The sequence below is a fragment of the Coffea eugenioides genome, chromosome 2 (assembly GCF_003713205.1).
Source record: "Coffea eugenioides isolate CCC68of chromosome 2, Ceug_1.0, whole genome shotgun sequence".
Classification (NCBI taxonomy): domain Eukaryota; kingdom Viridiplantae; phylum Streptophyta; class Magnoliopsida; order Gentianales; family Rubiaceae; genus Coffea; species Coffea eugenioides.
This window is the reverse complement of record NC_040036.1, coordinates 36,763,231-36,777,005: the sequence shown is the minus strand read 5'-3', so window position 1 is coordinate 36,777,005 and position 13,775 is coordinate 36,763,231. Positions and strand designations below refer to the sequence as shown.

At 35.4% G+C, this 13,775-nt stretch overlaps 1 protein-coding gene across 1 annotated transcript; it reads right to left on the bottom strand.

Annotated features, from left to right (window-relative positions):
* Positions 1-3,994: 3,994 nt before the first annotated feature.
* LOC113759632 (histone-lysine N-methyltransferase ASHR3-like) lies at positions 3,995-12,848 on the bottom strand. Its single transcript, XM_027302213.1, has 11 exons — positions 12,472-12,848; positions 10,998-11,144; positions 10,187-10,354; positions 8,844-8,870; positions 8,615-8,732; positions 8,370-8,466; positions 6,998-7,091; positions 6,805-6,883; positions 5,364-5,535; positions 4,667-4,761; positions 3,995-4,134 (listed from the first exon to the last, which is right to left on the bottom strand). The coding sequence occupies exons 1-11, from the start codon at positions 12,832-12,834 to the stop codon at positions 3,995-3,997; spliced, it is 1,500 nt and encodes a 499-aa protein (XP_027158014.1). The 5' UTR covers positions 12,835-12,848.
* Between the last annotated feature and the right edge of the window lie 927 nt (positions 12,849-13,775).

Below are 13,775 nucleotides of genomic sequence, written 5' to 3'. Positions count from 1 at the left end.
CGAGGAATCATATTCTTAGACAAGCACAATATCTTGGGCAAAAGAACTTTGTCTTATTAATTAAACATCAAATTCTGTACAGAAAAGGAAAGCAGTTTTGGTTCTCAATATTTGGTGTCCTTAAAGTATTGACAAAAACAAATCTTATTCTCAATATTTAGCACTTAGTACAATTTTAGTCCTTAGTGTTTTGACAAAAACAAATCTGATCCCCAATTTTTCCAATCTGAAAAGATTTAAGACAATTGACAAATGTTTTTCTATTACTAACGCAATCAGTCATGTGTTTGTTAAATTTAATTGTTTAAAAAAATAATGGCTAAGTTTGAAGACTAACAATAACACATGTAACAGCACGTGAGTAACTAATTAATCAAGAAATAGAAAATTTTTTTTTGTAGAACTATATCCAAAAATTGAATGTTAGGTTTTTTGGCTTGGGGTGGTAGGGATAGACAAAGATATATAGGGGGTTCTTGATCATGAATTGATTGCTTGATTTCAATTTTGTAATTTAACAAATTTTTCTTAACTAATTAAATAGTTAGCACATGAGATCTTATTGTTTAAAGTTAGCTATTATTTTGCTTCTTTATTTTTAAATTCATTTCAATCGATACATGACTGCATGTGACTGAATTATGTCTTTGAAAAAAATTCATGCGATGTCTTAAATCTGCTTCAAATTGGATATATATTTCTTGCCAATAGTTTAGGAACCAAAATTTTACTAGAGAAAATTATTACGGGCGATTACTGGTTAAGCACCAACTGCTGTTTGGATAACATTAACCAAGCCAAATGAACTAAGAAATCCTCTAACAATATGATAGAGGCAGAGAAAGAATTGACACGTTATTACCTAGAAAACTAAAATGAGTAAAGACTTAGAAATTAAAAATTTTTGGCGTGAATAACTTTGGCATGTTGCAAATTTCAATGGTTGTGGATTTTGATTAGGAAGAGATGATTTGGAACAAAAACTATCAATTAACAGAGCAACTAAGAATTAATGTACCGTGAGGGCAAGTTCTTCGGGATGATGTGCAGAAAAGTCTGCTTCACCAATGATACCAGCTGGATAAATTTCATGGCCAGCATGTCTAACAGCAAGATAATAACGTATGAGTTCTCGAGGATTTGGTCGGAACGTTATTCCCACAGGAAGGTTTCGCTTATCTTGTTGGTGATGGTCGTTGTCATGGAAAACTATAGGCAGTGGTGGTTGACTTGAAGAAGCTGCCATGCTGAGCTCAATTTGCTGGTATTATTAGTAATCTAATTGTAATGAATAAGTAAGTCTAGTAAATCGCCAGTTATGCTTAAGGGTAAAAAGGGCTTTAAATAATACTGTAGTTAATTTGTATCCTAATTGCAATCCGGATTTGGTAAGTTGAATTGTTTAAGGACTGGAATTAGATGTTCAAGAGGAAAGGAACAAAAATTTAGGATTAACATTGTCCAGCTGTCAAGTGGAAATTGACTAGGGCCTCAAGCGGTTAATTGTAATGGTTAATTGGGTAGTGCCCGATGCTGACTTTTTGACCGCGGTTTTAGATATGTGTCAATGTATAGATTTTTAAATATTTTAAAGTGTATAGTTTAAAAATTTTGAGAAAATTTTTGAAATTATTGTAGATAAAGTTTTTAAAAAACTTGTAGCAGACAAACTTGGTAAAAACTTGGATTCCAAAAACAAGGGGTGCTGAAATACACTTCAGGACTTAATTTTTGGAAAAGTAAATTAGAAAAAAATATATATAAATGCAAAGGAAGACAATAATTGTTTATGTTTGTATAAACATCATAGAATTTAGATATGTTAACAAGTACCAATTGTTCATTAAAAAAACTCTCTCACACACACCCATTACTTGTTAGAATTTAGGTATGTGCAATCTATATATGTATGTATTTATGTATATGTATATGTATAGTTTCCATCTAATAGATTGTTAGATTTTTGAATAAAGGATTATGTCTCACATTAGTTCGAGAGATGGAGAAAAAGCACTTAATATGTAAACAAGGGTTCAAAACATAATAGTTTAAGTTTTTTTGTCAGAGTTGAGTTCCTGACTTATATATTGAATTCTTTGATGAGTTCTTTAAAAGTGTTTCTCCCTAGCAAGTGGTATCAGAATTTGGTTGCTAGTGGATTGTTCACAAGTATTTGGATCCCAACAAGTAGTATCAGAGTTTCAAGTTGCGAGACTAGATTATTCATTGGCAAGTGAATTATTTTTGGAGTTGGACGGGTGAAAATTTTCTTCTTTGTGGTGAATCAAAATGCTAAGGAATTTGGTTAGTATTGGATTAGGTGCGCCATGGGTTTGATAAAGAGTCAGGAATTTCAGATTGCGAAACTAGGCTACTGATGGGCAAATGGATTTTTTTCAGAGTTGAACAAGAGAAAATTCTCTTTTTGATGGTGAATCGAAATGCTAAGGAGTTTGGTTGGTATTGGACCAAGTGCACTATGGGTTTGACAGGGAGTCTAATTGGTGTTAGATCAAAGAGGCAAGAGTTGACAGGGGTCTAGAATTCAATTTGGATATTGAAGAAGAGTAGGTCCATGATTAGAAGAAAATGTGATCTTAAGTATTAAAGTGGGTTTGCATTGAATATTAAAGTGGATTCGGAGAAAAACTCATAAATTTGGGTTTTAATGTGAGGAATCACTCATGAAACGGGAGATTTGTTAGATTCATAAGTAAAGAATTATGTCTCACATTGGTTTGATTCAAGAGATGGAGAAATAGCGCTTATATAAGTAAGGGTTCGAAACCTAATATGTTAAGTTTTTTTTATCAAAGTTGAGTTCCTGATTTATATATTGGACTTTTTGATGGACTCTCTAAAAATCTTTAATGAGTCACAAGTACTTGAATCCCAACATAGGTAGGGGGCACCATTAAAATGTACTTTAGGAGTTAATTTTTGGAAAGTTAAAATTAATTAGAAAAATGTGTAAATGCAAGGAAAAATAATAATCATTAGTGTATATATACGTAATAGAATTTAGATGTGTTAACAAGTGTCCAATGTCTATTGGCCACCCATTAGAAAAACTCACACACACACATACACATACACGTACAACCGAACTGTGCTAGACATCTGTACTTATCCTTGTGAATTTTGATAACCAAACGAACGGTGTGTGCGCCCTCGCGTGACTGATTCAGCAGTAGCGCTTCTCACCGGTGACCCTTGAGGTCCCAAGTTCGAGTCTCCGCTCTGCTGGATTCCTCCGCGCACTTATCGTGTTCGGGTCGGGTTGGGTCGTCGGGTCCGGGCCGTAGGAGATTAGTCGGGTCCCGTAAGGATTGACCCGGTCCCGGACACCACTGTGTCGACAAAAAAAAAAAAAAAGAACGAACGGTGTGTGCATATTTTTGATGTGAGACACTGATGTCGAGAGCGCAGATGTGGCGACTCCAGTGTTTATTTTTAGCTACTTTGTAAAACTGGCAACTTGAAGATTTAGTCAGAAAAGTATCATATAAGTTGTTTTGTTCCTAGGCTGGTCTAAAAGAAACCACTGGTTAAAAAATTGTCCACTCGATGGATTTGATTTTGATCATGTATTGGAAAAAAGGTAGAACATATCAAAGATCCTCTTGATTCAAACAAAAAAAAAAGTTTAGCTGCATGTAATGTTGCTATCAGAGAGCGTCAAAAGCTTTTCAAAGAATTTCTAAAAGAACAAAACTTCACTATTTTATATATCGTCTGTGAATCTTTCTAAAGTGGGACTAGCAAATAAATCACTGTTACAATGAGAAGATCCTATATGAGATCCACCAGGGCGTTGCATTGAAAAAGCAAAAGAAAATGGCGCATCCCACAACATAAATAAGGTTGTGGAATGTTGAGATTTAGTGGAAAAGAATTGTATTTTCTTTGTTTAACTGAACAATATGATGACAACAATATACACCAATAGTGGCCCTATAGGGAAATGGGCAGTGTTAATCATACTTTACGATGGCTAAACAAGACGTGGCTGTTCTCTTGCGTTTGGAACCCCAGCAAAAGTCCACTTTGCAAATCTTTTTTTTGGTCCCCAGATAGCCTTGGCAATTTGAAGCTCCACAGTGGCACCTAACCTCTGGCCCGAATTGTATGAATCTGAGAAGCATATGCATAAGTTTACAATGCTAAGCAGCAGAGTATAACTGATTAGCTGATTCTCCAAGATAAAATCATTCCTACCAAAGAATGGCTACAGGGAATTAGCCCTGGCACTTGCACCAACTAGCAAAACCTTTTCTTGAAGATGCTTTATTTGAGATGGTGTAGAGCACTAGACTAGAGTGTGAAATAAAATGAAAGGAGAACTAGTAGAAGAAACTCACTGCAAATTGAGTAAAATAAAATGAAAGGATTTTTTAAGTAAATGAAATTCACTGCAAATTGGGTAAAGAAACTGCATTAAGACTCATCCCCAAACTGAGTTAAAGAACAAAGAGAAGTCCCTGGTAAACGGAAGACTCGGATTCCAGCTATATCCAATATCTGTCTCATTGAGGCATACCCTCCATATCAATTTCTCTATGTTAAGAGCAGCAGTAGCAATTTTTGCATCAGCCAATTTTATTAATAGCCAAATCAGCGGCCTTTGAAGATTTTCCTCAACAGACAAAATCAAACATGTAATTACCAACGAAGTCATACCGATAATCATATGTTAGTGGTTCTCCAACTTCAATAGTTCGAGCAGCAAAGACACCAACACGAGTCTCCCCTTCAACCTGCCTTCAGCAAATGCATCAATTTTAAAGTCAGCACACATCATAACAAGACAATTTCTGTATAAAGACCAAAAAGAGTTCTTCACTGCACTGTTAGTGATGAGAATCAGGTTAATCAACAAAATGTCCATAGGATTATCAGATCCAGCATATATGACTTAATTCCCAAAAGGGTGCTGTCATTTCATCGAAGTACTTGATTTAATACTTGACACAGAAAATGGTTAATAAATGTTAGATCCCAAGCTTTCATTCATTGTTTCAACGGAGAGTATAATGGACACAAAAGGTTCCAACTGTGTTCATCTTTTTGCTTCAAGCTTGGTTCCTCGCAATTGTAAGACTATCAAATTTTCCGGCATATGTCCAACTAAACAAGCTAAATATTGTGAGAGGCAAGTAAACTGACTACAAGGATAAGCAAGCCGTTAGATTTCCATTGTCAGACAACCTAAAAAGGTTCAATGTGTTTTCTTAGAAAGAGTAAAATTAATACAAAATCATTAGGTGATTTAGATCAACTTACAAACTCGTAGCATCTGAAAACGATCGATATGAATAATCTGAAAAGTATAACCAAAAAAACTAGAAGTTCATTTCACTTACCATTTTTCTAATTTACAATTTGGATTGCAGCTATGGTTCAGAAAACGAGAAGAATTTCCCTTAAATGTTGCATCAATTGTAAAGTCCTTCCGAATTTCACACATGTAGAAGTTCTTGACTTCTTTGAACTTCATCTCCCATAGTCTTTGCTCGCATAAAGCATCATTTATAACTGTAAAATGTTAAATATGTATCAATTTTAGAAATGATAGTCTAGATGAGGATTCAAAGTTCTGTGGACAGTCATAGAAAAATAAAATACCAACTGTTCTGCACTTTCAAAAGCATGAGTATGTTTGCAATATGATAAACCATTAGTAGCTACATTACAACTCAAATACCATTAAAAAGAGGAAGGCTAGTACTGCTTGCTTTTGTATTATGTAGAATGCTGTAGTTCTTTTGTCTGGAGTTATATTACAGAGAAACAAATGGAATTCTCTGTGAAGAATGTTAAACTCATTTAGTGAGGACCCTTCGAAAGCTACACCTACCCCCTTTTTGCCTGAATGTTCGAGAGCCAATTCTCTGAAATATTTGCCTGAAGATAAAGGGCCAATTTCAGCTCAGTGTGGAATTTCAAAAGTTAAGGGTGAGAGTTCCCAGTGTGCATTTGACACTCTCGTTAGGTACGAAATAGGGTTCCTAGATAACTGTTTCTGTATGGTTAGCCAGGATCAACAACTGGCAACTAAGTCTATACAAGTACTGGGGGATCTCGCACCACTCATCTTTCTTATTTCACCAATGGGAGGGACCTTAGGATCTTTACACCAAGTATTCTTCATCTGGGCTTATTCTGTTCATCTCCTCATAAACAATCAAGCCACCATGGTTTTATCTAGACAAATATCTTTTGTAGATAGAGTTCAGTAGCTATTGATACTTTGCAACCATTCCAACTTTGGAGGACTAGTGAGAATGTTCAGCTGCTAGCACATAGCTTCTGTGCTTGACTAGTTAAAATGTTCATGCCTTCTCTCAATGCTCAAATGTTAACAGGCCAATGACTACAAGTTCTGAGGTAGGATCATAATGTCTTTTTCTTCTGGGAAGTCAACATTATTTGGAAACAGCCAGATGCAGTAAGCGAAACAAATTATCCTCAGAAAATGGGGCAGCAGATAAGATGATAGACATTTTAATAGCACTACTTTCAGGACTATAAAGGATTATGGTACAAAAGAATATGCTTAGCTACAAAATTCTACAGCTTTAAGATGCACGAGTCTAAGAAGCCTTAAGAAGGACAGCAGAAGTCTACCTTAAGGTATAATGATGATGACATAGATACCGAAGGAAAGATTGGTACCATAATTACTCTAAAAACGTACAACATTATTTGTCAGTCAACTAGGGTTTTTCCTAGAAAGAGATGGAAGAATTGTGATGAAGATGGCAGTGTTGAAAGCTTCGGTACTTAAAAAACCAAGCAAATTACCTTCCCCAACATATTCAATTATAAAGTCATCTTTGTTAATTCCTTCAGCAGCCACAACACCCCAACCACAAAGTGCAGTCTAACATGGAACAACAAATAGTGTATTAATTGGAGAAGAGTTGAAACAAGAAAACACAATTGAGCTGTTAAGGAAGTAATATAAGTGCATCAAGAATCAAAAGATAAATTTCACCTTGACAATACTGATCTTTTTCTCTTTTCTGAATGGCCTGTTGGTGCACATATCAGAACAATGACAAGCCTTTGAGCAGCTAATGGACTGAACCCTGTTGCGTTGCAAGTTTATGGAATTAAAATATCAGGCACATGCCAGAATGTAGAAACTAAAACAGATATGTTATTTAAAAGTGTGTCTATTAAGTAAGACAACTGCTCATGAGGAGCATTAGTATGATCAGTAGTTCACACACTACATCGATAAATCGAGGAAAGGTCAACTAGACCGATTGAAATGAACTTCTGTTGCCAGTTTATAAATGATCATAATTTGATCCATCAGTTCTATTTTAAGGAGTTCATGCTATAAATTAGGCAAATTACTACCCTCATTCATGTGTTTCTAAGAAGTTTTGGGTAATCCAACATTTTATGGCAGCAAATTATTGCATTTTGAAATTGGAAAAGGATTTGACCTCCTGAAGTTGCCCTTTAATTAATTTTTTCTTCTAAGATGACCCTCAGATCTTTCTGGTACATAATCTTCATGCAATTTGTTTCCAAAAATTACTCACAGGTAATAGGCATTATGTATTTAGGGGCTCATAATCTAACAAAATCAGGCACACAACAAAATATTGAGGATTTTCAAAAACATGATTTCTGTCCTAGACACAATACACTAATGCTTTCAGAGATATCTATTGCTGACACTGAATTTCAAAGCATATTTCACTTGAAGACCTGCTAGTATTTCAAAGAATTTTCTTTTTTTCTGCTTTCCTAGTCATCTTTGCTATGAACATATGCTTCACATATTCTGTGCTAGATCCTTTTCCAAATTTTACCAAAAGAGAGTCAAATCGTATGTGCAATTGGAAAACAGTCTCCTACTCTGCATGAAACTTATACGAATATATCGTTGTGCCTTAAGAACCTGCCAAAGTATGTTTTAAATGATACACCAATAATGTTAAAGCTCAATTTGCTTGACTAGTTGGTCTTAAGTGAGGCTTAGCCTTGAGAACATTGATGCTAGTTATGTTTTAAATTCACTTCAATTTCAAATAAGTTGCCAAGTCTAGTAATTTTTCAGTTAAGATGTCTAGTTCAGCTTAACCTAGCCAACTCGACATGATCTCCAAGAAATCAAGTTGATTTTGTTTGTCATATTCTATCCTAGATTTTGCCAGCAAGTAGACATAGACACACAGGAGCATTGTAGTTATATCATAGAACACAAAGTTGCTTTTGACTGAAGACAAGGTAGCATTTTACAGCTCATACTATCAATTCATAACTACTTTATGATGCTAGATAACTCATATCTGGAGTCAAATTGAAACCAAATGCAATCAGCTGAGCAATCAGCTGAGAAAATACAGTACCTACAGACGCAATCCTCGGCGCACTCAGTAGAACAGCAATTCGTGCATCCGATGTCAACATCAGCATTGTCTCTCTTTTTCTTAACAAGGTATATATCTACTTAGTTAAGTTCATACAACCAGGATTAGTACAAAAGAGAAACACAAATCTCTTTCATCAACAGCACAGCCAAAATGGCCAAAACACTCAACTATAAAAAGTACATTAGCCAAGCAACAACAAAATCTTTGCATGCATAGGATACTTCGCCTGATGTGGACATAAGGGGGTGGCTCCAATTTATGCTCCATCATATCTTTCCAACTTATGTCAATCTTGAACTCCTCTTCACTGTATGGTATAGGTAATTCACAGAATACTTCCTGACATGTTTAAAGGAAAAATAACGTATTAGATGATCTATATTATTAAAACATTCCATGAAGCTGTTCTCATTTGATGAACAACAAAGAAAGATAATCTAAAAGTCTAACCTCCATGTTATTCGCTGGAACTCTTTGCTGTTTATAAAAAAGATACGTAAGTCCAGTCAGCCAGCCTAATCCATCAAAAATAAGAATCAAGCAATAACAGAAACATAAATTCTGCAAAAGTTAGCAAAAAAGGATAAATAATTTTGATGGTATAGTCCATTTCAATGTGAAAACCAGAAATCTGCTTGTTAAATGGTAAAAAGAAGTTGTAATGAATAGGAAACTGTACAAAGGAAGCAACATCTCAACATACATCCAGTTAGATGCAGAAGTGCCTCACCCAGAAAGTATGATAAATTGTTCTGGCAAAAATTTGAAAGATATTGCTAAAAGGGGGGAAATCATTAAAAAAAAAAAAGTAGAGAAAAGAAAGATGACTAAAAGATCAACCTGTCTCTTAAAATACAGGAAGACCGAGAATGGATTTTTTTTCCTTGAGTCAAGGGGCAAAAATGTTGTCCTAGACATGAGCCTCAAAAGCTTACAAGCAACAGCTTGCAATGAGTGCACTGTCTAGTTCCTATGAAAAAGGAAAAAATTCCTTTTGACCATCCAAGAAACAAATGAATACAAAAGCGAGCATGCAGTATTAGTAAAGAAATGTAAATGAAGTGAATTTTCTCATCGTCACTTAAACATCTGTACATGAACAAACATCAAAAAAGTACCTTTATGACAATTAAGTTTAGCCAAGCATCATTTCTTTCTCTCCTCATCCAGATAGGAAATTTTCCATTGATATACCTACATAGCTGCCACATTCTTGGAAATGACTGGACCCAGGTTCCAACAAATTTTTTGGTTTTCCAGCTAACTTCCAACATGGGCATGCCAAAAGGACATTTATTCGGTTTAAACCTTCTTCAGATGATGATATGCCCTTTACAACAATCTCTCTTTTTATTTACGACAATCTTTCCCGTCAGTAATGAAAGCAAGAAAACTTTTATCTTGTCAAATTTTAGATTGGACACCTAGATGCATGTTCTATACATTTCTGTCATATAAATAACACCCAAGGGTAATCACACAGAAGGAAAGATCCATTTTGGCTCCCTCATGGTTATTTTAGAGCTTCCACAGTGTTAAATATAAATGCTTTCAAAATTACAGCCATTACTGCTGAAGATCAAAGACAGTGACTCAAAAGAAATTTCTGAAGGTCTTCAATTTTTTCCTGCGCATCAGAGATTTACATAATGACTTCATGTTATATAGAAGGTGGCACCTTGCAAGTTACATTTCACTCTAGTAAATAGACCACAACAGACTAAGAAATGACACCAAGCAACAGATGGAGAATACAAGAAAAGGGAAACCATATTGAAGAAGGAAGAATTGACCTCTCTGTCACTGTGCCAATCATTAGGATGTCTCCAACAAATCATTTGACCCTCTTGACAAGGATGATAGATTATATCCTTTGGAAATGCCGCACACTTCAGGTGTGAAGCCATATGACATCTTGTACAGCGTAACAAGTGGATTTTATCTTTGCATAGGAAACAAGCCTATTCCAGCAAAGAATGGCAAAAATATAACCATTGCTGCAGCATCAATAACTTAAACAAAGAGAAAACTTATCTTCTCAAAGAGGGAGTTCATTGCTGTAAAAGCAGACATGACAATTATATGAAACTATAACAAGATACCAATCCTGTTTGAAACTACAGAAAAAGTTAACAGGGAGATATCAGCAAAGAACTCCATGAAGTACTAAAACGTGGAAACATCTTATGTCAATTCATAATCAATGTCCATCCTTTCTCAGGACTCTATGCAATTACTACTAAAATCCAATCACTCTACACACCGCAAAAGTTTATGACCATGCTCATAGCATCTTTCATCCCACAAAAGATGCAACATTGGGAAATGACATCAAAGATCCAGTGCAAAACTAGCTAAGCTTGAATTCCATAACTAGGTTTGTCAAACAAGAATAAGAAACTGGAGCATTAAGATGCTTTATATGACATTCCAGTGGAATGGAAGAGATCAATTTAACTGAGAAAAACATATCAATGACCAACCTCAAATATTGGGGAAATAGTAATGAGTAATCAGCACTAGACAACCAGGATAAACAGAAGGACTGGTAACAGTCACAAAAGCATTCCAATTATAGAAGCTTCAGCTGAAGGAGAAACTTACATGCTGAGGGCACTTGAATGGTTTTAAGGATGAGAACCGAAGCTTTTCTATGGCACACTTTAAATGATATACCTCCTGACAACTACGAACAGAGCATAATATCTCCTCCTCTGGGAACACACAGCTTTTGCAAACACGGCATTCAACCTGAGACGAATGATCAGGAAAATACTAAATTTATCCAGAACAATAAATTGTTTACTGGAAAAAAAATACAAATAATAGCCATCTATGGTACTGCCAAACTAGGAAATGATCACAGAAACCGAGATTCTTGATTGCAGTTTATAGAATACTGAATTTAATGCTAGTAACAGGATGAGAATTTCAAGACAAATGAAAGTAATCTTAGTTCCTTTATGCTGCTTGACGAGACTTAAATCTGCCTGTATACCATAAGTTATGCAACTTTCTTGAAAAAACATTCAGATCAGAGTAGGTTAATTGTTATGCTACCGTATTCCACATCAGCATAAAGTCACCATTGCAAGTTGAAGCCTTGAGTTTATCTTCTCTCTCGACAACGGCAATCTAGACACCTGTAATTTTTTCTAGGAAGTGCTTGAGCATGGTTGGGATATTTTACAAAGTCGAAAAAAATGTGAGAGAGAGAAAAAATACCATCAAAGTTTCCCTTATATTTCTTTTTTCCAGAATAGTCATCCTCAATAATTGTCAAAATCGAGTTAATGTTTTGTGGAACTTCCATGATGGAAACTTCGTCAGCAAAGAGCCAAGATAACTACTTTCACTGCAGCAATCAATCAATAGAAGTTTATTCTTGTAATCTCAACCAAAAAGCGTTGAGTCAAATCAAAGGTGCTAAGTACATAAGGTGGGGAAAGAAACTGATTCATCCATTTCGAATAAAGGCAAGGAACAATTATACACCACAAACAAGAAACTCTTTTAAAAGGGAAAACCATGCGGCTAAAAAAATTTTATGTTGTCAACCTCTATTTGCAATTCATCCCTCGACAAGCTTGAACTTATGGAGCTAGCATGTCAGTAAAAAAACATGGAAGACAGAATTTCCATAGGTTTTAACTGAATTCCAACTCAGGACCAGGCACCATGAAGCCAGATTCAAGACTTAGTTGTCACTATACATCACTGCAATCTGGTTTATAAAGTCAGTTGCATATGACGACATTTCTCATAATTTCAACTTAACACTTCAAACAAGTAACCAGAATATGCCACTCCCACTCTCCCAGATAACAAAACCCTTTTATTTCAAGAACCAAAAAAGTGAAAAACAAACTCACTGACAATATAATCCTTCAACTCAGCTCACATAGAACAATAACGTCAAAAGTCTCGAGATTTAGCAACTATTTAACTAACATTTCGAAAAGCGTTGCGCAAACAATTAATAAAGTTATCCCTTTCGATCAATACCACAAAGTACCTCCAAGAATACTTCCAAACTAAAAACTGCTGCAAAAATTAACCAAATTTAAAGAGCAATTACCATTCTTGGAGCATGAACAAGAAAGGGCAAGTAGCATCTATGCTCAGAAACCCCAGAATCAATCCTCCTCTGAACCCAATCTTTCACATGCTCTATCAAGCTCTTATTCCCACCCATTTCAGCACCTGAGCAGATCCTCATAGCACTAATCCCATCACTGCCATTGCTAGGATTTTCCAACTCTCCCTGCTCTCTTACCTCGCCCTTCTTCTTGCTGACTTCCCACAGGGAATTGGGGTTCAAGGTTTTCAAATTGAGGGGATTCTCAGCTCCATTCGTGATGGATTTCATGGGATTGGAGCTGGGAACAATGGGTAGTAAAGCTGGTGAGGAGAATATGGATGGTGGGTCTAAATCAGGCATTGTTTCCGGGTAGAAAAAAAGGGGTTATCTTGGCAGTGGAGAGAGATTTCGGAATTTAGCTTAGGCGGTAAGGTGGGGTGGGGTGGGGTGGGGCGGAGGGGGGCGGGGGTAGGGGTTTTGGCAGAGGAGACACTGTTGCGGGGGTTTTGGGCGGGAAAGATGAATTTTTGTTACTTCCTTTTTGGGGGGAAAAGGAATTGTACAGAACTTCCAGAAAGAATACTACTTTTATTTTTACTACAAAACTACTAAACTAGTGTATATTATTTCGGATTCTTGAATGTATATGCATGAAACCAGCAGCCGTTGGCTACCACTACTGACTTAAAGTTATAAAGTTGGGTGAAAGGTCAAAGATTTAAACTTTACTTTTCATTATTTTGCTATTATAAGTGACTTTTTTAATTTTATATAGGTGCATAATACATTCGTCTGATCGGATAATAATTCCGTCACCATTAATTTCTAATTGATTCAGTTAGGCCTCCTCATAGAATAAACTAGCATAGAAGTAGTATTAGATGGTGACAACTTTTTTAATTTTATATAGGTGCGTAGTTGTACTCGTCTAAATCGGATAATAGTTCCATCACCATCAATTTCCAATTGATTTAGTTGGGCCTTCTCATAGAATAAACTAACATAGAAATAGGAAAAGAAGTAGTATTAGACGATGACAATTGACAGAAAAAAAAAAAAGAAGAATGTATGTGTACAAAGTATTGTACTATTTGATAGTTAGTACATTATTTTCCTAGTCTGCACTGAAGAATTTGAAAGATTCTAACTTCAAACAATTAATCGTTGAAGTCTAGAGTGTAGCTTATAATTGAATTTTATAGAATAAGAGTCAAAGTGAATAGTATACTATCCATGTGAATCAATATAATTAATGCACTATCGAGACCATTTTATCATTTTAAAAAGGTCAATTCAATTGA

Excerpts from the sequence above, each read along its gene's own strand:
- LOC113759632 (XM_027302213.1), bottom strand. The coding sequence starts at position 12,834 with ATGCCTGATTTAGACCCACCATCCATATTCTCCTCACCAGCTTTACTA. Across the intron at positions 6,884-6,997 it reads AAAAGATCAGTATTGTCAAG|ACTGCACTTTGTGGTTGGGG; the intron begins GTGAAATTTATC and ends GTTCCATGTTAG. Across the intron at positions 4,135-4,666 it reads TTATCGGTATGACTTCGTTG|ATTCATACAATTCGGGCCAG; the intron begins GTAATTACATGT and ends TATGCTTCTCAG.